Raw genomic sequence first — 23943 nt, forward strand, 5'->3', positions numbered from 1 at the left:
GAAAAAAGGCAGTCCTTGAGATTTGATTTATGTGGGAGTTAAAGGACATATCCTGATCAAAGATAACTCCCAGATTCCTTACAGTGGTGCTGGAGGCCAGGGTAATGCCATCCAGAGCAGCTTTATCATTAGATAATGTGTTTCTAAGGTGTTTAGGGCCAAACACAATAACTTCAGTTTTATCTGAGTTTAGTAGCAGAAAATTGCAGGTCATCCAGGTCTTTGTCATTAAGGCATGCTTGGAGTTTAGTTCACTGATTGGTTTCATCAGGCTTCATTGATAAATATAATTGGGTATCATCTGCATAACAATGAAAATTTATGGAGTGTTTCCTAATAATATTACCTAAAGGAAGCATATATAAGGTGCATGGCATTGGTCCAAGCACACAACCTTGTGGAACTCCGTGTCTAACTTTTGCGTGCATGGAGGATTAATTGTTAATGTGTACAAACTTAAATCGATCTGATAAATAGGATTTAATCCAGCTTAATGCAGTTCCTTTAATGCAGATTAAGTGTTCCAGTCTCTGCAGTAGTATGTGATGGTCAATGGTGTCAAATGCAGCACTGAGACACATGCAGAGAGAAGTCCTTGGTCCGATGCAGTCAGGAGGTCATTAGTGACTTTCACCAGTGCTGTCTCTGTGCTATGATGCCTCTAAATCCTGACTGAAAATCCTCAAATAAACTATTGTTACGTAGAAAGTCACATAGCTGATTAGAGACTGCTTTCTCAAGGATTTTAGAGAGAAATGGAAGGTTAGATATAGGTCTATAGTTGGCTAAAGGACTGTGGTACATAGCCTGTTACTAAAGACAAATTGATCATATCTAGTAAAGAAGTGTTAACTAAGGGTAAGACTTCCTTAAGGGATGAGGTCTAAGAGACAGGTTGATGGTTTACATGAAGAAATCATTGTTGATTTGGGCATGATGAAAAAGTTGGTTCAGGAACGTTAATTGGAGAAAAACAGTCTAGATAAATATCAGGTTTTAAAGCTGTTTCTAAAAAATCATGATAGCAAAACCACTGCTGTTATCAAAGTCTTTCCATAAGCAAACCAAAGTATCATCTAGAAATCTGATTGGCTGCAATGAGATTGATCTCATCAGTAACAGGAGAATTTAAACTAAATATAAGTTGCCTGAATGTGTTTTTCTTCCCTTTTTGTAAAAGTGTGAGCACCAAATGAATGCCATGTATGTTTGGTTTTATTTTTTCAGTATGTTTATTATTTTAACGTCAAGTATTGAACTCTGACAAACACTCACTACCCACTTTATTGAAAATATAAATATTTAATTCATAGAACTTAGTGAGGTATCACAATATGAAACATCAAAATCTTTATAATCGAGCCACAGGCTGCAGCGGCCGATGGAAAAAAAATCAAATCACAAACACCTAAGAAATATGTATATTGTATTGATTTAGCATTGCACTCTTATAGCATCGTTGGACAGTTAAAAAAAAGGCTAAACATCGATGCAGCAGAACAAGTGACGTTGTCTTTTTTATTCCACACATTCTTCATCCTGGTCAACATATGGCGCCTACATTACCCACGATGCATATCGACTTGATTCACTCAACTAAAGCTATAGAGTGACAACACACCACAAATAAAACGTGACCAACATTAATTATGACATTGTTTCATGACCTGCAATTATTTGGTCAGTAGTTGCTCTGCTCTATATAATACAAGTGTTGAACTGACAGTTGTTCCAGTTCAGAGAGGTTTGAGTGGGTAAAATACTGATGTATGTGGTGGGCTGTGACAGATAAACAATGAATGTCTTTTAGCAGATTTTTTTTTTTTTTGGCATCAACTTGATAGTGAAGCTAATTAGTCAGTCAGTATTCCTCCAAACTGTCAATTGTCACATTGACAGACATATCTACCTTGAACTATTCCTTGTATTTCTATCGTGTTCTTCTTTATCTCATCTATTTTTGGCTGAGCTGATAAAGATTTAGACGGAGCAGAGTTGGCACATGAAAGAATGACAGAATGAACATCTGAGGGGATTAGCCAGCACGGACGACATTAAAAAGGGACAGTTGGACAGCGAGAGGAAGACCACGAGAGAGAAAGCTCCCAGCTCATCAGACACTTTGAAGCCTCAACAAAAGGTGAGATGAAACTACACTTTTCTCAGCTCTTCAGCTGAGAATCTGAGGCTTTTACTGCTTTTCTAAGATATAGTGCTTGAGATTGATTCCGCTCAGACAGAGTAGTAGATATTCACTTTTCTGAAATGAGATTTTTACTGAGACTTTTGAGTAGTTTGTGCTGGTCTAGTTCCTGCTGGTACTGTTCAACTGTCACTGTTTTAACAATGTCTGTTGGTTCTTTTACTGATGGATTTGGATCAACTCAGAGTTTTGAACTTTGTCTGTATAACTTTTTCAATTGACATCTTTAAGCATGTATATTTTAGTGTCTGGTCTGGTTGTTGACATGCTTGCTGAAGTGGATGAGAAATAATCATTAGGGAGTCATAGTGGGGGATGATTTTACAGTAGTGACACCTTTACAGAGGGGAGATTATTGTTTGATGGTAGCAGAGGAATCTACAAGGACAAGGGGAGTTTTTTCAGCACCTTTAATCAACAATTCAAAGTGCTTTACATATGACATAAAAAGACACTAAGACAAGATATAAAAAATAAAACAGATACAACAGGAGAGTAAAAGTTGCAGGATGGATGAATAGTGGCAAACAGAAAAGTTTAAAGCCTAAGTTTAAAGACCCCTGAGAGCTGCAGGGAACTCATATATTTTGTTGTTTGGTCTTTTTCTTTTCCAGTAACTGAACAAAATGTCAGACGCAGCTGTTGCAACTCCCGCCGACAAGAAGGCACCTCCTAAATTCAAGCAGAGGGCTGCTCGCACATTCAAGAGCAAGGCCCCTAAACCAGGCCAGAAGGGGTGAGATGGATTTAAGATCACAAGTCTTTTCTTTATCTGCTATTTTAGATTTACTTTCACTTCCCAAAGCAAAACGTTTCCTCGTGTCCCTCAGTTTGAACTCATCAGAGCTTTGTGTCTTATCCGTCTAGATTCGGAGACGACATCCCCGGCATGGAGGGTCTCGGCACAGACATCACAGTGGTGTGCCCATGGGAAGCCTTCGGGGACATGGAGCTCAGCGACCTGGCGAAATATGGAATTCTTTAGACCTCTTTCCTCTGCCTTTACCCCTACTGCCATTATTGTCCCTCATGTGTTCCTACTGTTGAAAAGCAGCTGAAAATCTACAACTTGTGTGCTCTGGAGAGAAGGCAGCCTTTGATGATTTAGAGGTCTGACCTGGAAAATAAAATCCAGATCTCTCATTTGTCTCGTGCACTTTATTTGCCCCCTGCCTTTCTACCAATTCTCCCTCGTCCTTTTCTACTTTTCTTCACCCTGCCGTCGCTTTTTTTCTCTGAAACTCTCCTTCGCATTTCTTGCCTCTCTTATGAAGTGGTGTCAGCAGCTCTGGACCTGAGATTGTACTTTCCACAGTGGAAAAAAGGAGTATATATTTTGTAAATATGTGAGAGGGTTTGATATGTGTTACTGTGATATCCTGGTGCTGCTCTGCTCTTCTCCTGTCCCCTCCTCTTCTCCTCAAAGCTGCTGACTCAGCATGCACAGATGTCTATTTTGTGTAATTAGCAAATCAAATTTTATTTTCATGTGAAAGTCTAAATGCACTTCGGTTCAGTCTATTTGGTCAGTAGAAATGAACAATTCCACAAACACAATAAATGTTAATATTTTCCACACAACATTATGTCTTTGTGTCCTTCCTCTTATTAACACAGAAAACTACACTGATGATGAAATGATTTTAACATTCAACAGTCAGGCAGGAAAAAACAATAACAAAACAACTATACATGTTATTTGGCCTTTTGAGTCTTTCACTGGTCATATTTTCTGGCTTCATCCAATATACATAATATACTATGTGTATAATAATGGACACAAATGTGTGGACTAGTTTTTCTGCATCTACCGCTGCCATGGCAACCAGACCTGCTCATTCACAGGAAATATAGAGTCTCTCCAAGAGCTGATGTGTCTGAAAAGACCAAATTATTATCAAATGTTGTAATATTGTAACAGCCTAAAAAATGATGACATGAACACAAAACCACAGGAGGAAGAGCAATCAGCATGTAACAGACATACAGTATAAAGAGCTCTGCAGTTGTAGTTATTGAGTGTTAACCTAAATAACTCTTCATTAACAGGATCTGAGGACGAGTCGCAGGGTGATGTGAGAACACAGAGGAGGAAAAAACAAGGAAGATATTTCCTGTCTTATTCTGTTGGAAAGCCTGTTTATTTCCCTTTTAAATGTTGCCACATTTGTTAGGAACATGCATTTGTGGGATGAGCAGCAGAGCTGAGTATGTGGGTTGTGCCCATGAAAAATTTGCCAAATCTTCTCTGCCAATGTCAAACAGCTTATTCTGCCATTGACTCTTGTTTGGTGTTTGGTGGATTGGATGATTGAAGTTTGAAGAAACAAGACATATTGGCAATTTAACAATTTATTCATTTAACAAACAGGAGCCTCAGTAGCGTGTGGAAGAACCATACACAGCCACAACAGCCGGGCACCTCCTCCTCATGCCTGGTCACACACTCCAGTCTCATAGGGCTGCCATGACTGCCCTTCACCGTCAGGCCCGTTTGTGCCGGTGTCTGCAACACGTGTACTGGAGCCTGGACATGTGGAGGAACGTTATGTTCAGCGATGAGTCCAGATTCTGTCTACGGCAGTTAGATCATAGGGTCAAAGTGTGGAGAAGACGCGGAGAACACTATACTGATTGCTGCACTGATAGAGTAACGTCTGTTGGTGGAGGCAGTGTGATGGTGTGGGGCAGCATCTCCATCACTGGGAAAACAAGGCTTGTCATCATTGGAGGCAATCTCAATGCAGAGAGATACCGAGATGAGATTCTGCAACCAGTGGCAATCCCATATCTCCACAGTCTGGGACCGAACTCTGTCCTCCAACATGACAACGCTCGCCCCCACAGGGCGGGGTTTATCAGAGACTACCTCCAGAGTGGAGAGGATGGAACGGCCTGCCAGCAGTCCTGACCTCAACCCCATTGAACACTTGTGGGATCAGCTTGGGCGTGCTGTTCGTGCCAGAGTGACCAACACAACCACGTTGGCTGACTTGCGACTAATGGTGGTTGAAGAATGGGATGCCATCCCACAGCAGAGTGTGACCAGGCTGGTGACCAGCATGAGGAGGAGGTGCCAGGCTGTTGTGGCTGTGTATGGTTCTTCCACACGCTACTGAGGCTCCTGTTTGTTAAATGAATAAATTGTTAAATTGCCAATATGTCCTGTTTCTTCAAACTTCAATCATCCAATCCACCAAACACCAAACAAGAGTCAATGGCAGAATAAGCTGTTTGGCATCGGCAGAGAAGATTTGGCAAATTTTTCATGGGCGCAACCCACATACTCAGCTCTGCCGCTCATCCCACAAATGCATGTTCCTTACAAATGTGGCACCATTTAAAAAGGTAAATAAACAGGCTTTCCAATGGTATAAGATTTATTGCTAAGAAGCTTCGTTACAACAAAGAAATAAGCTACCAAACACAAATTTCCTTTTTTTTGTGCTATGTATATAATTCATTCAAATTGTTTAAATAAATCTGAATTCAAGGACAGAGGGTAAGAGAAAATAGAGGGCAGGGTACCGCTGCCATGGCAACCAGACCTGCTCATTCACAGGAAATATAGAGTCTCCTTGTTTTCATATGTAAAGAAAAAGAGAACATTTTAGTTTTAATGTCAGCAGAAGGAGCACGACAATTTAACAAGAGCTGATGTGTCTGAAAAGACCAAATTATTATCAAATGTTGTAATATTGTAACAGCCTAAAAAATGATGACATGAACACAAAACCACAGGAGGAAGAGCAATCAGCATGTAACAGACATACAGTATAAAGAGCTTTGCAGTTGTAGTTATTGAGTGTTAACCTAAATAACTCTTCATTAACAGGATCTGAGGACGAGTCGCAGGGTGATGTGAGTATGAGTACAGGGCTGTGTTTGACGATTAAGGAGGAAATGCAAAAAGAAAATCTTAAAAATGGGTCAAAATGAATCCATATTTCACTGCTGTTATCAAAGTCTCTCTACAGGCAAACCTCTGATGTGTAAACCAAAGTATCATCTAGAAGTCTGATTGGCTGCAATGAGATTGATCTCATCAGTGACAGGAGAATTTATCTGAATATAAGTTGCCTGAATGTGTTTTTTCTTCCCTTTTTATAAAAGTGTGAGCACTAAATGAATGCCATGTATGTTTAGTTTAGTTTTTTCAGAAGGTTTCCTATTTTAACGTCAGAAAGTATTGAACTCTGACAAACACTCACCTCACCTCTCAACTTTATTGAAAATACAATGTGTGAGGTATCACAATATGAAACATCTTTATAGTAGAGTCAATGGCTGCAATGGCCAATGGAAAAAAAAATAAAAATCAAATCATCTAAGACAGTTAAGACAGTTGAGACAGTTGTCGGACAGTTAAAAGAAGGCTAAAAATCGATGCAGCAGAATCAGCGACATTGTTTATATTGTTTTTAATTAAGTGCATTATTATACATGTAGTATATTATGTGACAATATTCCCCCAAAACTTTCAATTCTCATGTTGTCAAAAATATCTTCCTTGAAATACACCTTGTATTTATATCTTGTTCTTCTTTATCTCATCTATTTTTGGCTGAGCTGGTACAGAATTGGACAGAGCACAGTTGGCACATGAAAGAATGACAGAATGAACATCTGAGGGGATTAGCCAGCTCAGAGGGCTTTAAAAAGGGACAGTCGGACAGCGAGAGGACCACCACAAGAGAGAAACCTCCCAGCTCATCAGACACTTTGAAGCCTCAACAAAAGGTGAGATGAAACTGCAATTTTCTCAGCTCTTCAGCTGAGAATCTGAGGCTTTTACTGCTTTAATGAGATGTAGTGCTTCAGATTCTTCATGCTTGCAACAGTTTTCTTGTAGAAGGAAAGACAGACGGAGTAGTTTTCTAAAATGAGGCCTGAGATCTTTACTGAGAGGACTTCATTCTAGTTTCCAGTAGTTTGTTTTGGCCTTCCTGCTGGTACAGCTTTAACAATGTCTGTAGGTCCCTCAACTGATGGATTTGGATGAACTCAGGGGAGATTTGAACATTGGCTGTATACTTTATTTTAATGCAATGTGTACTTTAGTGACTGGTCTGTATGTTGACTTGCTTGCTGAAGTGGATTAGAAATAAAATTTAGAATATTCACAGAAATGAAGTAGAGGTTATCAGCTGTTGGCAGCAGAAACATTTGCATGGTCAAGGCAAGTGTCTTTATTAGGTATCTTTAAATAACAAGGCAATTCAAAGTGTTTTACATAAAAAGGCATTAAGACGAGACATAAAAGATAAAACAGGAGAGTAAAAGTTTCAGGATGGATGAATAGTGACAAAGAGAAACGTTTACAGCCTCAGTTAATAAACCCTGAGAGTTGCAGGGAACTCATATTTTGTTGTTTCCTCTTTTTCTTTTCCAGTAACCAAACAAAATGGCAGATGTGGCAACTCCCGCCGACAAGAAGGCACCTCCTAAATTCAAGCAGAGGGCTGCTCGCACATTCAAGAGCAAGGCCCCTAAACCAGGCCAGAAGGGGTGAGATGGATTTAAGATCACAAGTCTTTTCTTTATCTGCTATTTTAGATTTACTTTCACTTCCCAAAGCAAAACGTTTCCTCGTGTCCCTCAGTTTGAACTCATCAGAGCTTTGTGTCTCATCCGTCCAGATTCGGAGACGACATCCCCGGCATGGAGGGTCTCGGCACAGACATCACAGTGGTGTGCCCATGGGAAGCCTTCGGGGACATGGAGCTCAGCGACCTGGCGAAATATGGAATTGTTTAGACCTCTTTCCTCTGCCTTTACCCTCTACTGCCATTATTGTCCCTCATGTGTTCCTACTGTTGAAAAGCAGCTGAAAATCTACAACTTGTGTGCTCTGGAGAGAAGGCAGCCTTTGATGATTTAGAGGTCTGACCTGGAAAATAAGATCCAGATCTCTCTCTTGTCTCGTGCACTTTATTTGCCCCTGCCTACAGCAGAAAAAAACAATCAAAAGGAGTATATATTTTGTAAATATGTGAGAGGGTTTGATATCTGTTACTGTGATATCCTGGTGCTGCTCTGCTCTTCTCCTGTCCCCTCCTCTTCTCCTCAAAGCTGCTGACTCAGCATGCACAGATGTCTATTTTGTGTAATTAGCAAATCAAATGTTATTTTCATGTGAAAGTCTAAATGCACTTCGGTTCAATTTATTTTTTCAGTTGAAATGAACAATTCCACAAACACAATAAATGTTCATATTTTCCACACAACATTATGTCTTTGTGTCCTTCCTCTTATTAACACAGAAAACTACACTGACGATGAAATGATTTTAACATTCAACAGTCAGGCAGGAAAAAACAATAACAAAACAACTATACATGTTATTTGGCTTTTTGAGTCTTTCACTGGTCATATTTTCTGGCTTCATCCAATATACATAATATACTATGTGTATAATAATGTACTTGATTCATCATGAATGCTGGTGTGGACGCCATTTTTTAAGTTTCCACACTTCAGTATTATTAAAAATAAAATATATATTTATAATTCATTCAAATTGTTTAAATAAATCTGACTTCAAGGACAGAGGGTAAAAGAAAATAGAGGGCAGGGTACCGCTGCCATGGCAACCAGACCTGCTCATTCACAGGAAATATAGAGTCTCCTTTTTTTCATATGTAAAGAAAAAGAGAACATTTTAGTTTTAATGTCAGCAGAAGGAGCACGACAATTTAACAAGAGCTGATGTGTCTGAAAAGACCAAATTATTATCAAATGTTGTAATATTGTAACAGCCTGAAAATGATGACATGAACACAAAACCACAGGAGGAAGAGCAATCAGCATGTAACAGACATACAGTATAAAGAGCTTTGCAGTTGTAGTTATTGAGTGTTAACCTAAATAACTCTTCATTAACAGGATCTGAGGACGAGTCGCAGGGTGATGTGAGTATGAGTACAGGGCTGTGTTTGACGATTAAGGAGGAAATGCAAAAAGAAAATCTTAAAAATGGGTCAAAATGAATCCATATTTCACTGCTGTTATCAAAGTCTCTCCACAGTCAAACCTCTGTGATGTGTAAACCAAAGTAAGTAAGTGAGTAAGTAAACTTTTATTTATATAGCACTTTTTAAAACACACAGTTATATCAGGCTCGCTGATATAAATGGGTTTTGAGGCGTCGTTTAAAACAGTCCAAGGTTTCAGCCGATCTAACAGATAGAAGATGATTCCACAGAGTTGGAGCTCAGAATGCAAATACGTGGTCACCTTAGAGGATCGATAGAAGATTTTAGGATCGAAGAGGTCATGAAGTGGAATGAGGAACAAGGAGCTCAGAAATGTAGCTAGCGGCGAGATCATGGAGTGCTTTATATGTAATCAGTAGGATCTTGTAGTTTATTCTGAATTTTACCGGAAGCCAATGGAGGGATGGAAGAACAGGGCTAGTGTGGGACCTACAACTAGTTCCGGTTAGAAGTCCAGCTGCTGTATTTTGGATTAATTGTCGATGTTTCAGAGAAGACTGACTGAAGCAGGTGTAAAGGGAGTTACAGTAGTCTAACTGGGAGAAAATGAATGTGTGGATTAATTGTTCAAGAACAGTAGCAGGCAATATACGTCTTATTTTTTCAATATTTCTTAACAGAAGAAAACAGGATTGGACATGATGGTCAGATGTCATATACTGGTGGAAGATGATACGAGACTCTTAGCAGTGGATTTAATGTTCGGGAAAAGTGGGCCAATAAACTGAGTAGCAGCATCGACAAAGATCTCAGAACCAATTAAAAGAACTTCAGTTTTGTCGTCAGGGTTTAGATGGAGAACATTTTGAGTCATCCACTCTTTGGTAGCAGCTAAACAATCATGGAGGGAGAACAGCTGGTTCAAGTTTTTGGGTTTGGCAGAGAAATAGATCTGAGTATCATCTGCATAACAGTGATATGACATTTCATGAAAGCGGCTGAACAACTGACCCAGAGGGAGCATGTACAATGAAAACAGGACAGAACCCTGAGGAACGCCGCACTGGAGGGGAGCTAAGGAGGAGGATACATGATCATTAACACAGACATTAAAAAGTTGTTCAGTAAGAATGAAACCGGTTTAAAGCTGTACCAGAAATGCCCACTCAGTTATGCAACTGGTAGGTAGTAGGATGGTGTGGTCGATGGTATCAAATGCAGCAGTTAAGTTAAGTAGGATGAGAACGGAGTATTCACCTTTGTCAGCGTGCATGAGGATGTAATTTATTACTCTCAATGGTCTCAGTACTGTGTTTGTGACGAAAGCCGGATTGAAATTTATCAAAGATACTATGATCCTCAACCAGGTTAAGTAGTTGATCAGTGACAATTGTTTCGAGGATTTTAGATAGAAAAGGAAGTTTGGAGTCTATAATTCTCTAATTGGGCTGATTGAGGGAAGGTTTTTTAAGGAGAAGCTGAACATTGGCGGTTTTAAAAGTATCATCTAGAAGTCTGATTGGCTGCAATGAGATTGATCTCATCAGTAACAGGAGAATTTATCTGAATATAAGTTGCCTGAATGTGTTTTTTCTTCCCTTTTTATAAAAGTGTGAGCACCAAATGAATGCCATGTATGTTTAGTTTAGTTTTTTCAGAAGGTTTCCTATTTTAATGTCAGAAAGTATTGAACTCTGACAAACACTCACCTCACCTCTCAACTTTATTGAAAATACAATGTTTCAGTCATAGAACTTAGTGAGGTATCACAATATAAAACATCTTTATAGTAGAGTCATAGGCTGCAATAGCTAATGGGAAAACAAAATCAAATCATCTAAGACAGTTACATCATCAATAATTAATATGTCATTGTTTTAGCATTGCAGCAGAGTGAGCGACATTGTTTGTATTGTCATATTGGTTTTTTTACAATATGCAAGTGTGGAAACTTAAAGAATGGCGTCCACACCAGCATTCATGATGAATCAAGTACATTATTATACACATAGTATATTATGTATATTGGATGAAGCCAGAAAATATGACCAGTGAAAGACTCAAAAGGCCAAATAACATGTATAGTTGTTTTGTTATTGTTTTTTCCTGCCTGACTGTTGAATGTTAAAATCATTTCATCGTCAGTGTAGTTTTCTGTGTTAATAAGAGGAAGGACACAAAGACATAATGTTGTGTGGAAAATATTAACATTTATTGTGTTTGTGGAATTGTTCATTTCAACTGAAAAAAACAGACTGAACCGAAGTGCATTTAGACTTTCACATGAAAATAAAATTTGATTTGCTAATTACACAAAATAGACATCTGTGCATGCTGAGTCAGCAGCTTTGAGGAGAAGAGGAGGGGACAGGAGAAGAGCAGAGCAGCACCAGGATATCACAGTAACAGATATCAAACCCTCTCACATATTTACAAAATATATACTCCTTTTGATTGTTTTTTTCTGCTGTAGGCAGGGGCAAATAAAGTGCACGTGACAAGAGAGAGATCTGGATCTTATTTTCCAGGTCAGACCTCTAAATCATCAAAGGCTGCCTTCTCTCCAGAGCACACAAGTTGTAGATTTTCAGCTGCTTTTCAACAGTAGGAACACATGAGGGACAATAATGGCAGTAGGGGTAAAGGCAGAGGAAAGAGGTCTAAACAATTCCATATTTCGCCAGGTCGCTGAGCTCCATGTCCCCGAAGGCTTCCCATGGGCACACCACTGTGATGTCTGTGCCGAGACCCTCCATGCCGGGGATGTCGTCTCCGAATCTGAATGGATAAGACACAAAGCTCTGATGAGTTCAAACTGAGGGACACGAGGAAACGTTTTGCTTTGGGAAGTGAAAGTAAATCTAAAATAGCAGATAAAGAAAAGACTTGTGATCTTAAATCCATCTCACCCCTTCTGGCCTGGTTTAGGGGCCTTGCTCTTGAATGTGCGAGCAGCCCTCTGCTTGAATTTAGGAGGTGCCTTCTTGTCGGCGGGAGTTGCCACATCTGCCATTTTGTTTGGTTACTGGAAAAGAAAAAGAGGAAACAATAAAATATGAGTTCCCTGCAACTCTCAGGGTTTATTAACTGAGGCTGTAAACGTTTCTCTTTGTCACTATTCATCCATTCTGAAACTTTTACTCTCCTGTTTTATCTTTTATGTCTCGTCTTAATGCCTTTTTATGTAAAACACTTTGAATTGCCTTGTTATTTAAAGATACCTAATAAAGACACTTGCCTTGACCATGCAAATGTTTCTGCTGCCAACAGCTGATAACCTCTACTTCATTTCTGTGAATATTCTACATTTTATTTCTAATCCACTTCAGCAAGCAAGTCAACATACAGACCAGTCACTAAAGTACACATTGCATTAAAAAAAAGTATACAGCCAATGTTCAAATCTCCCCTGAGTTCATCCAAATCCATCAGTTGAGGGACCTACAGACATTGTTAAAGCTGTAGCAGCAGGAAGGCCAAAACAAACTACTGGAAACTAGAATGAAGTCCTCTCAGTAAAGATCTCAGGCCTCATTTTAGAAAACTACTCCGTCTGTCTTTCCTTCTACAAGAAAACTGTTGCAAGCATGAAGAATCTGAAGCACTACATCTCATTAAAGCAGTAAAAGCCTCAGATTCTTAGCTGAAGAGCTGAGAAAATTGCAGTTTCATCTCACCTTTTGTTGAGGCTTCAAAGTGTCTGATGAGCTGGGAGGTTTCTCTCTTGTGGTGGTCCTCTCGCTGTCCGACTGTCCCTTTTTAAAGCCCTCTGAGCTGGCTAATCCCCTCAGATGTTCATTCTGTCATTCTTTCATGTGCCAACTGTGCTCTGTCCAATTGTGTACCAGCTCAGCCAAAAATAGATGAGATAAAGAAGAACAAGATATAAATACAAGGTGTATTTCAAGGTAGATATTTTTGACAACATGAGAATAAACAGTTTTGGGGGAATATTGTTAATACAGGACACAGTTATTAGCATCACTATCAAGTTGAAGCCAAAAAATCTTCTAAAAGACATTCATTGTCACATCCCACCACATACATCAGTATTTCTCCCACACACACCTGTCTGAAGTGTAAAAGTCCAATTCAACACTTTCATTTAATAAAATAACTGTCACTTTTTATTTTTACTATATAGTCATTCCATACTACTACTAAAGTACTACATGTGGTTTGATGTTTCATGGTGAGCGATATACTGTATACATATATGGTTTTATATATATCAGTGGTTTATTTCCTCCCTTATTGTTTTCATACACACACACATTTCAGTGTTTATGTGGGTTCAGTGTACAGATGCCCTGCAGTCAAACATTGATTTGAAGGGCTGATAGATTGCGAGAAACGTGAAGAAAACAACTGTCCACGTTTATGTGTAAACAATAACAGCTGATGTAGAGGAGCCTGCAGGATGACCTGCAGCATGTGATGAGACATGAGCTGCGCTGCATACAGGTGATTGATCACTTAGTAACATGTAAAGAACACTTAACCCTTCAGCTCTTAATCCCACCTCTCAGTTCATGGGCTGAGGTGACAGAAGGACAAATACTGAGACAGTAACTGTCAACTTAGCTCCACAGTTTATTATTCTGGCATGAAAGAAGAGAGAGACTGATAAAACATTCGATTAGATAAGATAAACTCAATATTTGCGTATTTGCGTAGCACCAAATATTGACTCCAAATCCAAAAGGAAAGTCTCCAAAGAAAAAAACTTAAAGTCCAAACTTAAAGTCCACTTTCTAGCTGTTTCCAGAGCTTTCATATTTGTTATTAACTGATAAAGAAAGTCTAGTAAGAGGAGCTTTAGCTTTTGTCAAATTATTGTTTTCAAGCTCAAGAATAAACTTTTGCAATCCACTATTTCTGTTTAAAAACTGTGAACTGAATTTTATTGTTGTAGAATAATATATTATTTTGCGATAATGTAATATTATTTTAAAAAACGCACCCTTTCTTACAGGTATATTTACATATTCAGTGACGTATTAGGTCCAAAAACAACTCATATTGTTCAGTAAATCCAATCTTGTTTTTCCCTGCGATGCTTCATTATGTAAGGCTGCAGACGTCTTCACATGGCACAACACCTTTGAGCCCCCTGTTAATCTATCTGAGCAGAGAGGCCAATTAGAGGGCTGGGTTTAAGAAGAGAGAATAGAAAGTTATGGATAAACATGTTAAGGGGGATTAGTGGGCAGGGGGTGAGTATATAAGAAGACACCAGGACAAACACCAGAGAGAACCAGAGAGACTTCAGCCAGAAACCAACTGTGCAACTGCAGAAGCAGGTAAGATCAAACTCTGACTGTCAGTTTCACATTAAGGGTTAAAGTTACAGCTTGAATGCAGAGAAGTGCTGAGAAAACAGATACTGTGGGGTGTCAGGGATGTGCTTTTACTGTATTATAGATAAAAGTATCTCTACTTGGATGCAAAGTGTCTCTTTTATCTTGAAACTACATCAGAGAAGTTTCAGAGAAGCTAAATCAGTTTTTTAAAAAATCCCTTGTTTCTTTTGGCTTTTTCTAAAATCTTATAACTTTGTATTTTGTGTTTTGTGCTCTTTGCATCCTTATTTTAACACATTATCTTATTTGTCTCTTTAACTTCCTCTAAAGGACTTTGTTAGTACAAACGTCTTAAGCGTGTATATATATCAGTGCTTGAGAAGCCTGATTTAATTAAGTGTTTAATTGAGTTTAATTGAATTTAATGCAACCTTTAAGTAGGAGGGAGGGCCTTTGTTTGCTGATATTCTCATGTCATTTTTAGCTCAATGTTAAGGCTCCTTTTACAAATGTCTCTACATCTGTGGGGACTGATCATGTATGTGTGAAATATTGTGATCATCTTCCAGGATTTTGTTCAGTTGACTTTGTACTGTTAGATTGTTCTGCTTGCAACATAGAAAAAAACCTGTTAAGAGGAGAAAGTGATATGCAATAGCAGTAAACACAATAACTAGGAATTAATAAAAATAAATAAATAAAATCAGGCAAACAAGATAAAAGAAAACAGGATAAAAAAAACAGGGCCTGTCATCCTCTCAGGAAGGATTCGGCACATCTCTGAATATTACTTTAATTTGTGCATCATGTATAAACATTATCTCGTCCTTTACATCCTGTTTTGACGTTAGTAAATGTTTGTACTGTGTTGATTCACATTGTATTGTTGTGATTTAAAAAAAGAGATTTAGATCTACAGAGAACATTGTGGTTAAATAAAGGTTAAAAATATCATTTTTACCACAACTCAACAAGGAAACACTGTCCAGACAAAGAAAAGAGGAGATTTCATACCAGAAACAAACAAAAAAAACAAAAAGAGAATATCTACATGACTTGATAAACCTCATATTAACCTCAGACAGACTAACTGGGTTTTGTCATCTCCTACATTGCGAGCACATTAGTAAAGTGTTGTTTCAGTGTTGATATGGGAACCAAACTCCCAGACCCCCTTTAATAACTGCAGACATGATTTTCTGTTGAAAGCAGGGAAATACTGAGGAAGTATAAACAATCCAGCAGGATGTGAAATATGAGAGCCGATTGAGACTTCATGACAAAGTCCACAAAATTACAAGATTTGTTTGTGGGTTATAAGTAGCAATCAGTGCGGTCATATTACATTCTGGAAAGGTCCAGAACGCTGCTGATCTTTCCACTGAGATGAGACAACTGAGGTCAGAGAGAGAGGTCGGATTAAAGCAGATTGAAAATCAGTTGTTTAGCACAAAATCTCCTTACACTCAGGGTCTATTATTGACAACATATGTAGGTTAACTTCAGACTAACTATAGAATTAGGTGAACTTATGATATCCTACTTTCAGGACATCCAGTCGGTAACTTGGCCAAGAATAATCTTTAAAGCCAACGTATAAAAATAGACAAAGCTGTTTGTGTAACAGGGTCTTAAGGAGCCGTATGACAGCTTCAGGCTATAATTTGACCCAACCTGGGGGGGTTACATCATCCGGGTGGGGGCTTTGAGGAGGAGGGGGGGGAGGAGGGAAGGTCTTACACATCAACTAACTCATTGACTCAATCTTTTTTCTCTCAGGACATAAGAAATGGCAGACGCAGCTGTTGCAGCACCCGCCGACAAGAAGGCACCTCCCAAGTTCAAGCAGAGGGCTGCTCGCACCTTCAAGAGCAAGGCTCCTAAACCAGGCCAGAAGGGGTACGATGGGCTTTAAAGTCTGATGTGAAATTTAAAATATCAAGTTTTAGATTCCTGGGAAACTAAGATTTGGTTTTTTTTTTTTGGTTTCTTTTCCAGATTCGGAGACGACATCCCCGGCATGGAGGGTCTCGGCACAGACATCACAGTGGTGTGCCCATGGGAAGCCTTCGGGGACATGGAGCTCAGCGACCTGGCGAAATACGGAATTGTCTAGAAATCCCTCCTGTGTCTTCACCTCAACCATTATACCTCCCCGGACCGCTTTTCCCTAATCCTTAAACCTCACCCCACCCCACCACCCAACCCCCCTCCACCCCACCACAACCACCACCCTACCCAACCCCCCCTCATCCCACCCCCCCACTCTCCCCCCCCCCCCCCTCCTTCCCAATCCCAACATACCTGAACTGATGTATGTTGTCGTGTTAGCTTCACGTGGATTTTGGGAAACATTGCACAAAAATCGATACCCGAAGTGGATCCATAATGTTGCAAAATTGACAAATGTTATTATAAACGCTATATATAATAATTATACATTTATATATGCTTCACTGAGATGTCCATGCTTCACACTCCCACCTTACCCTCCTTACACTTTGCACTTGGCGAGTGTATTTCTGAGACAACGGATGACATCTGTTGTGAGTGGGTTTGATTCCTGTTTTTAACAGTTTATCACCACTAAATCTTCTCTCCTCTCTTCTGCCTTTTCCACTCCATGACCCCGCCCTCCCCTCCCCGCCTCTTTGGAGCTATTTCCTCTTCATTAATGTACAGATGTTTATAAAAGATTTTTATTTTTATGAACTTTGAATGTAAATTTGTGCACATTCTCAATAGGATTGAAAGTTACAGTTGAGTAAAACTGTCAATAAATATTTTCCCCAAATAAATATTGTGTCATTTTAATCATTTTATAGAAGTGTTTAATTGAGCCTGAGAAAACCAGTAAGAGATTCCAGTATACAGTATATTTGCATACGTACCATTAAAGCTACTATAAGCAGTATATTAGTAGTGACAAACCCACACATATAATTATTATTATATTATTATTATAGACTGTGGTTCACCTCAAGTTTCATGGTGCACTTCAGGGTCTTTCAGCTCATTGTTTTTGGTTTTTTACTGTTCTGGTTCACTCTGGTCAGCTGTCAGCTAGTAAATGTCTGCACTACCTGCTCAACAGTTAGTGACCAGCTGATGGAGCATTTAGCAGCTAAACAGCCAAATGTTTCCCTTCAGAATTTATCTAAAAGGAGATTGAATATTGGTCTTATCAGTTAAACACAAACAGGAAATGAATGTTTATGTTGCTTATCTGATGAAGGTGTGAACAGGAAACTGTTTGTTATCAACTTTAAAGGTGATAATATGTCAGTGTGTTTTTTCTGCTTCCCCAAAGTAACCAAACAGTCAGTTCATGAAGATTTGAAGCATTTGTGTGACTGACTCAGGTTTAAATTGATGTCATTCATTTTACTAAATAAACAGCAAAAGAAAAACCACCTGAAAGCTCGATCACAACAAAACATTTTTATATAAAACATTTTATATGGACATTCAATAACAAAAAAAACAAAACAAAACAAAACATAATGGCAGTCAAGGGGATATAGACATGACAGAGGGAGAGGACTGGTCATTGAGAAATCATAGCAACTATGAAGAATGGCCACATAGTCAACTATTATACAGTGGCAAGAAAACCATGACAGGAAATGAAGCCGCCGCGTGTTGTTTGTGTGGCGGCCATTTTGTTTGTCAGCAGGCCTTTTTTGCCAAACGGCACTGTGCTCTTCATTGTGTTGAACTAGCTTCAAACCGCTAGCTGCCTGTCAATCTCCATGGAGTTTAGTGGTAAAGAAGAAACGCAACTGGGCTCTGCTGCTCAGGAGTCAAATATGAAAGACACAAGATTCATGCAAAACTTTTTTTTTTTTTTTTTTTTTTTAAACTTGACAAGTATCGCTCATGCTGGTTTGTCCATGCCTTTAGTGGCTCTGTAAGTCCATCTTTGTGTTATTTTTGTGTAGCACTTCTTAAGTTGGGAACCAGAACGTGCTGGGGACTGTTAGCATCTTTGGCTAGGTTTCTTTTTTTTTCCCATTCTGTCCAGAGCACATTCGATTAGTAATATGGAGATATTTTGGAAAAGAAATGTCGAACATCATGACTTTAAGAAAATCCTACAGCAGCACATTTAATAATAATAATAAAAAACAAACAAAAACAAAACATCTCATTGACCTGTGTAGCCATGAAATTAGTTAATGGATAAAAAAGGTTATAGAAACCTCACTGCCCCATTTTACACACAACTTAGCTCATATCCCACAATGACATTTTGTTTTTCACCATGTTGGAATATTAACCTGCGTATGCATGAGTGATATAACACTTTCAGACATTTTTACTGGATATCGTCAAACGAACCTGAAACGACCACACTGGCCAAGCTGACAGATTTCACCACTGAAATGTAAGGAGTCTGCATTAAAAAAGACCAAAAAGAAATGAAGGAAGAAGAAAGCAGTTTGCTTTAACCAAAGTGCTACAGGCTAATGGTTCATTCATTCCAAATGTATCTGAAAAATATGGACGTGGAAAGAAAAAAAAATTCAATTATAGGATATTTTGAAACATAATCAAATGTCATGCTAGCAGATTCTATAATAAACCAAAAACAAATAAAGCAGCAGTCAGTGACTGACTGAGTATTTAACTGAGAGGACAAAGGTTTGGTAGTGTTACACGCGTACCGCCGTTTAACTCGGCAGGTACGCTCTCGCCTCAACAACTTTACTTCAAAGCAAAAAAATTAAAAAAAACTAAACAAAACAACCAAGCTTGAAATTCAACTTGCACCTTATTGGAGAAGGAACAACACTTACAGATATATATTAAAAAAAAAAAAAAAAAGAAAAGAAAGCAAAATAAAAACAGCAATAGGACTATCAAGGATTATGATAATAACAAAGATAATATATTTATACATACGGCAGAAAAATGTGCTTTCTACAAATCTTTGGAACAAAAACAAAAGCCAAAAAAAGCCACATTTGGAAATATAGAATACAACGGTATAGAAATATGCACAATAGTAAGTGTGTTTTGCATTTAAATATTTTCTATGAACTCGACGACAGAATCTCTCTTGCTCAGTAAATCGCTGCTGGCAGCATCTCAAACACAATTACCAACTAAAGTATTTTCAGGAAGACTCATTCAATGTTGGACTCGCTCTATAAAAGATGGAGCATGAGGGGAAAATCCAAATAATAAATCTCTAAAATGAAAGGATCACTGAATACTTGAACCTCAGGGTTGTGGGCGAAGATCACATGACTTTCCTTCGTCTCGAAAGCTAAAAAAAAAATCAACTAAAGGAGAAAATGTTCTTTAGTGTAGTGTTGCACGTTTTGTAGTAGTGTGTAGTGGTGGTTGCACACAGAGTGTAGTGAAATCCTGTGCGTGAGAAGGATGATGTGAGACTATAGTTGTGTCATATAGTCAAAAAGGTGGAATATTATTCATATAGAAGCTCATTTTCAGATTTTAACCCCAAGGTTCACTGGGGAAACTACATGTCCCATAAACAGCTGTAACTGCTGAGTCAAACAAAATGATGATATTAAGAAGAATAATTACAATAATAATAATAATAATGATAATAATAATTTGGTAACTTTTTTCTCTAAACTAATTTCTTTGCATATCATAACAATTTAAGTTTAAAGGTTCACCATTTCCACATACTAAGAAAACTTGAGGTAAGGAACAGCTCTAATAACCCTCCCTCCTTCAGCTTTCGGACGTGATTTCTGTAGCGTTATAAACAGTCACATCATCATCATCATCATCATCATCATCCCTCCAAAGCCGCCATGTTCAGCCTCCCTCTACCACAACACGGCGAGAATGGAAAGCCTCTCATTACTATCCGCCCACGTTAAGAAGGAATTATGAAATCCATCAGTGGGAGTTTTATCATTTTAGTGACTCGTCATTCTGCTTCAAAATGTTTCCTGGTGCTGTTCTGAAGCACCGTCTCGCTTCCTACCAATCCAACGTTTTTTGTGGACACCTTGATTGCTTGTTTCCCTCTCTCTCTCTCTCTCTCTCTCTCTCTCTCTCCCTCTCTTTCTCTGTCCTTAAATGTTGAGTGTGTGCAGACACACAGCACTCAGCTCCTTCTCATACATGGTTGACAGCTGTTTAAATGTCAGTTATCCACATACAGCCTTTGGAAGAACATCTGGGCTCCATCCCGAGTCTTGTGCTGCTGAGTGCTGAGGGCATAAGAAGGGGGACTATAATACAGCCGTGCAATAAGGGAAGATGACCATTTTAAGTCTTTTTTTTTTTCTTCTTTTTTTTATGTAAAGGCCATCCGTCAGTCTTTAATACAGCATTCCTCTATTTCTGTAGTAGCGTATATAAGAAAACGTGGGACTGCTCTGGGATGGGATCTGAAATATCTTTGCTGTGGTCGACTCCACACTTTAAAACTGGGTGCAGTCCACCTCCACGACAACAGAGGGAGCTCTTTCAGAGTAATTCAATGGAAGAGAGGAGCTCCTGGGAAATGTAGTGTCTTTAGTAAGGGGCAAATCTACTGTAGCCTCCCCTGTACAGCGTGGCCTGTGAAACAACAACAACAACAACAACAACAACAAATTAGTAATAAAATCTGTCATTAAATTCATTGTGATTTTATTAAGAGATAAGGCTGGTGATCATTTTTTTCTTGGTGTCAACAAATTCCATGAAAAGACCAAAACCAACAATGAATTTAACGTGTAAGGAGCCCAGTTCCTCCCCCTCTCTGTGCAATGGGAAGTTTTACTATGAAATAATAGGATTTAACATACAATCATATAGGACACTCTTCATGAGCCACCTTAAGGTTCTTATCATATCAGTTGATGTTCTGTTTTTACATATTCTCAAATACAATTTGAACTAAATTGGCAGAAACAATCCGAGACTTCTGGGTATTTGACTACTTTGCCTGAGTGGTCATCCAGTCTCAGTCCCGGTGTTGTAAAGGCCCAGATATACTCAGAAACATTTAGTTTGTCTGATGTGCCGTCAAACCACATCTGAGGGCATTAAATGTTTGTAGCTGTTCCAAAACAGCCATATTATAGCTGCCATACTCAAAAAATGGGCGAAAAGATGGCGAGACACAATAATCATTTACGTACAGGATACAGTGCACACTTTGTACTTGTTTGTACATGTAAAGTGAAAGAGAGGTTCAAACCCTGCCTTCTTTCTCACCTCCACACGCCTGGCTGATCACGGTGTGTCGTGGGTGTAAATGTCAGATTGTTGGTTTTGGAAAGCTACAGAAGTTGTCAGACTCAGCCCCACCAGTTCCAACACTGGGAAGGTGCTGGGAGACACATGCTGTTCCACCATCTGATAAGCATTTTAGCCTCTTTATGTTCTCTAGCGCACTAAATCTGTATTAATCCGCAGCAAATGCACCGTTTACTTCTGTTTGAGCAATGTTTGCTAAAAACAACAGCGCCCAGCTGTTTGAGAAAATGACTTTTTGTTTTTAAAGATTGAGATGAATAGATTTAGAGATGAGTGTCACAGACAGGCGAGGGAAGATTAGACTAAAGCATTGTTGGTTTTGGTCTTCATCATCACACTCATCCTTTGATGTGTTGCTTTTAGGGACTCACCATGGCTCCGACACCGTAGGCAGCCGGGGCGAGTGCAGCATGGTAGGGGTCTGCCGTATAAACTCGTCCGTAGCTGTCAGAAAACGGACAATATATCAGACATAAGACATAAGATAAGCAATACATTTCTGCCCATAACACTATATAGTGGACATTTAAAACACTTTTCCTGGTCAATGCTCTGTTTAGGTACCGAACCCCTCAATGATCTAGTGACAGCAGCCAACATCTCAACACACATCACCAAGTTCAGCAGGTGTTTGCCTGTCAGAGGAGGCTAAAGGAGCGCCGGACAGCCCACTCACCTGTCACTGTAAGCTGCTGCTGCGGCCGCTGCTGCTGCGGGAGTCGCTACCGCAGCTGGCTGGGCGTAACGATACGCTGCATAGCCACCCTGTGAGGAGGCGATGAAAGGGAGAGAGAGACGGAGGACAGCGAGAGGGAAGAGGGCAGCGATGTGAGATAGAGGAGAGAGAAAGAGATATGATGGAAGGAGAGGTGGGACAGACAGAAGGAAGAGTAAATTCTTGTTAAAAGTTTGCTATATTTCCTCTACAAACTATCAGACTAGTAGTGAATCTAGAGGGGTTACATTATGAGGAAAACTGCTGAGAAGAGAGCGAAAGATTAACAAGCAGACAGTCAGCAAAACTGGCTAATCTGGTGCAGTATAGCATTCACAAGGATGTAGCTCAGGCTCTGTGTGGGTCTCTCCCTTCATGACTAACCCTGAAAAACAACATCTTTCAATTGTGCATAATGTGTTTTACTGTTTGTATCTTTCCCCAAGTGCATCATCTGTCCCACTGTGAGTTGGACATGGAGGGAGAGAGAGTTCATACCCATAACTGTGCCCCCACCCCAGTTCCCCCATCAAAAACACACAGTTAAAGAAAGGGGAAGGGGTGGCAAGATGATTGCGTCATTATTTATGTTGAATGGACAGCTGATGAACAGACACAAAAAAACTACAGGTGTAAGAAGACAGTCAGCCAGTCGGATTAAAAAAGGGGCGCACACACACACACGCGCTCACGTGGCCAGCGACCAATCACTGACAGACACAGCATGCTTTCCCAAACTCTGAACATACAGTGTATTAGGCCAAACATCCCTATGAAAAAAAAACAAACAAACGCACACCGCTGCATTCTACCCTAAAGGATCAGTCACGACCAAGTCCCCGCATTCAGGACCACACAGTTGCTGCTATGGGAGGAAGGCTGGACCGGGGAGGTGGGGGGGGGGGAAGAGGAAGGAGAGGAGGAAGAGGAAGGGGCGCAGAAGGATGAAGAGAGAGGAGGTGATATAGAAACTGAGTGAGGAGGAAGAGGAGGAGACAGAGAGCATAGAAGCTAAGTGACAAACTACAGAAAAGATTTCAACTAGTGAGCGTGAAGTAAAGACGACAGGATGGAGAGAGCAAAGAAAAGGAAAGAAGTGAGTTTATAGAAAGGAGGGAAGAGGAGGGTCTGGGGGGAGGAGTCAGCCTTGTAAGTATGTCTGCATGCCGACATTGATTCAGTTAGCATGCCACAGGTGAAACAGATAGGGAGATTCCTGGAAGGGGTCTGAATGAACTGCTGTTTGGAATCCCTCTGAATCTACCGGCTCAAATTTCAGGATTTAGAGTCATTATTCACTTATGTCTTACTTGGTTTCCTGTCTTGTCTTTATTTGTGGCGTTTCTGCTCGCAGCATCATCTTACTGAGACATTATGATATTCTCTGTGTGTAATATATAAAGCTGATATACAGTAGGCAGGTTTCTTCTTAAACCAGCTTCTTCAGTGTGAATATTATGATGTAAAGTGAATATTTTTAGGTTGTTGGTCGCGACAAAACAAGACATCTGAGGTGCATCATTGGCTTTGGGAAACATTTTTCACAATTTTCTG

At 39.5% G+C, this 23943-nt stretch overlaps 5 protein-coding genes across 8 annotated transcripts in view; 3 read left to right on the top strand and 2 right to left on the bottom strand.

Annotated features, from left to right (window-relative positions):
- Nucleotides 1–2792: 2792 nt before the first annotated feature.
- LOC122979581 (retinal cone rhodopsin-sensitive cGMP 3',5'-cyclic phosphodiesterase subunit gamma-like) lies at nucleotides 2793–3346 on the top strand. Its single transcript, XM_044347144.1, has 2 exons — nucleotides 2793–2939; nucleotides 3071–3346. The coding sequence occupies exons 1-2, from the start codon at nucleotides 2830–2832 to the stop codon at nucleotides 3186–3188; spliced, it is 228 nt and encodes a 75-aa protein (XP_044203079.1). The 5' UTR covers nucleotides 2793–2829; the 3' UTR covers nucleotides 3189–3346.
- A 3490-nt stretch (nucleotides 3347–6836) lies between these two features.
- Nucleotides 6837–8432, top strand: LOC122979584 (retinal cone rhodopsin-sensitive cGMP 3',5'-cyclic phosphodiesterase subunit gamma-like). Its single transcript, XM_044347145.1, has 3 exons — nucleotides 6837–6943; nucleotides 7596–7711; nucleotides 7843–8432. Exons 2-3 carry the CDS (start codon nucleotides 7608–7610, stop codon nucleotides 7958–7960), a joined length of 222 nt encoding a protein of 73 aa, XP_044203080.1. The 5' UTR covers nucleotides 6837–6943; nucleotides 7596–7607; the 3' UTR covers nucleotides 7961–8432.
- A 2896-nt stretch (nucleotides 8433–11328) lies between these two features.
- Nucleotides 11329–12922, bottom strand: LOC122979585 (retinal cone rhodopsin-sensitive cGMP 3',5'-cyclic phosphodiesterase subunit gamma-like). The gene is made up of 3 exons (XM_044347146.1): nucleotides 12816–12922; nucleotides 12048–12163; nucleotides 11329–11916 (listed from the first exon to the last, which is right to left on the bottom strand). Exons 2-3 carry the CDS (start codon nucleotides 12149–12151, stop codon nucleotides 11799–11801), a joined length of 222 nt encoding a protein of 73 aa, XP_044203081.1. The 5' UTR covers nucleotides 12152–12163; nucleotides 12816–12922; the 3' UTR covers nucleotides 11329–11798.
- A 1415-nt stretch (nucleotides 12923–14337) lies between these two features.
- On the top strand, nucleotides 14338–17239 carry LOC122978254 (retinal cone rhodopsin-sensitive cGMP 3',5'-cyclic phosphodiesterase subunit gamma-like). The gene is made up of 3 exons (XM_044345605.1): nucleotides 14338–14441; nucleotides 16221–16340; nucleotides 16440–17239. The coding sequence occupies exons 2-3, from the start codon at nucleotides 16231–16233 to the stop codon at nucleotides 16555–16557; spliced, it is 228 nt and encodes a 75-aa protein (XP_044201540.1). The 5' UTR covers nucleotides 14338–14441; nucleotides 16221–16230; the 3' UTR covers nucleotides 16558–17239.
- An 897-nt stretch (nucleotides 17240–18136) lies between these two features.
- The window catches only part of LOC122978207 (RNA binding protein fox-1 homolog 2-like), a 34230-nt gene continuing 28423 nt past the window's right edge, over nucleotides 18137–23943 (bottom strand). For 3 of the 4 annotated variants that reach the window (XM_044345601.1, XM_044345602.1, XM_044345603.1), the window contains exons 11-13: nucleotides 22351–22439; nucleotides 22046–22118; nucleotides 18137–20990 (exon numbers count right to left, since the gene is read on the bottom strand). In XM_044345601.1, the coding sequence (XP_044201536.1) occupies nucleotides 20946–20990; nucleotides 22046–22118; nucleotides 22351–22439 (207 nt within the window). In that variant the 3' untranslated portion in view covers nucleotides 18137–20945. Of the gene's footprint in view, nucleotides 20991–22045; nucleotides 22119–22350; nucleotides 22440–23943 lie in introns of those variants that run through there. The other variant, XM_044345604.1, reaches the window with a different exon arrangement.

The sequence above is a fragment of the Thunnus albacares genome, chromosome 3 (genome assembly GCF_914725855.1).
Source record: "Thunnus albacares chromosome 3, fThuAlb1.1, whole genome shotgun sequence".
NCBI classification, from domain to species: Eukaryota; Metazoa; Chordata; class Actinopteri; order Scombriformes; family Scombridae; genus Thunnus; species Thunnus albacares.

Bases quoted from the DNA above. Each gene is read 5' to 3' on its own strand.
- LOC122979581 (XM_044347144.1), top strand. From the start codon at position 2,830: ATGTCAGACGCAGCTGTTGCAACTCCCGCCGACAAGAAGGCACCTCCT. The intron at 2,940-3,070 runs GTGAGATGGATT...TTATCCGTCTAG, and splicing joins CCTAAACCAGGCCAGAAGGG to ATTCGGAGACGACATCCCCG.
- LOC122979584 (XM_044347145.1), top strand. From the start codon at position 7,608: ATGGCAGATGTGGCAACTCCCGCCGACAAGAAGGCACCTCCTAAATTC. The intron at 7,712-7,842 runs GTGAGATGGATT...TCATCCGTCCAG, and splicing joins CCTAAACCAGGCCAGAAGGG to ATTCGGAGACGACATCCCCG.
- LOC122979585 (XM_044347146.1), bottom strand. From the start codon at position 12,151: ATGGCAGATGTGGCAACTCCCGCCGACAAGAAGGCACCTCCTAAATTC. The intron at 11,917-12,047 runs GTGAGATGGATT...TTATCCATTCAG, and splicing joins CCTAAACCAGGCCAGAAGGG to ATTCGGAGACGACATCCCCG.
- LOC122978254 (XM_044345605.1), top strand. From the start codon at position 16,231: ATGGCAGACGCAGCTGTTGCAGCACCCGCCGACAAGAAGGCACCTCCC. The intron at 16,341-16,439 runs GTACGATGGGCT...TTTCTTTTCCAG, and splicing joins CCTAAACCAGGCCAGAAGGG to ATTCGGAGACGACATCCCCG.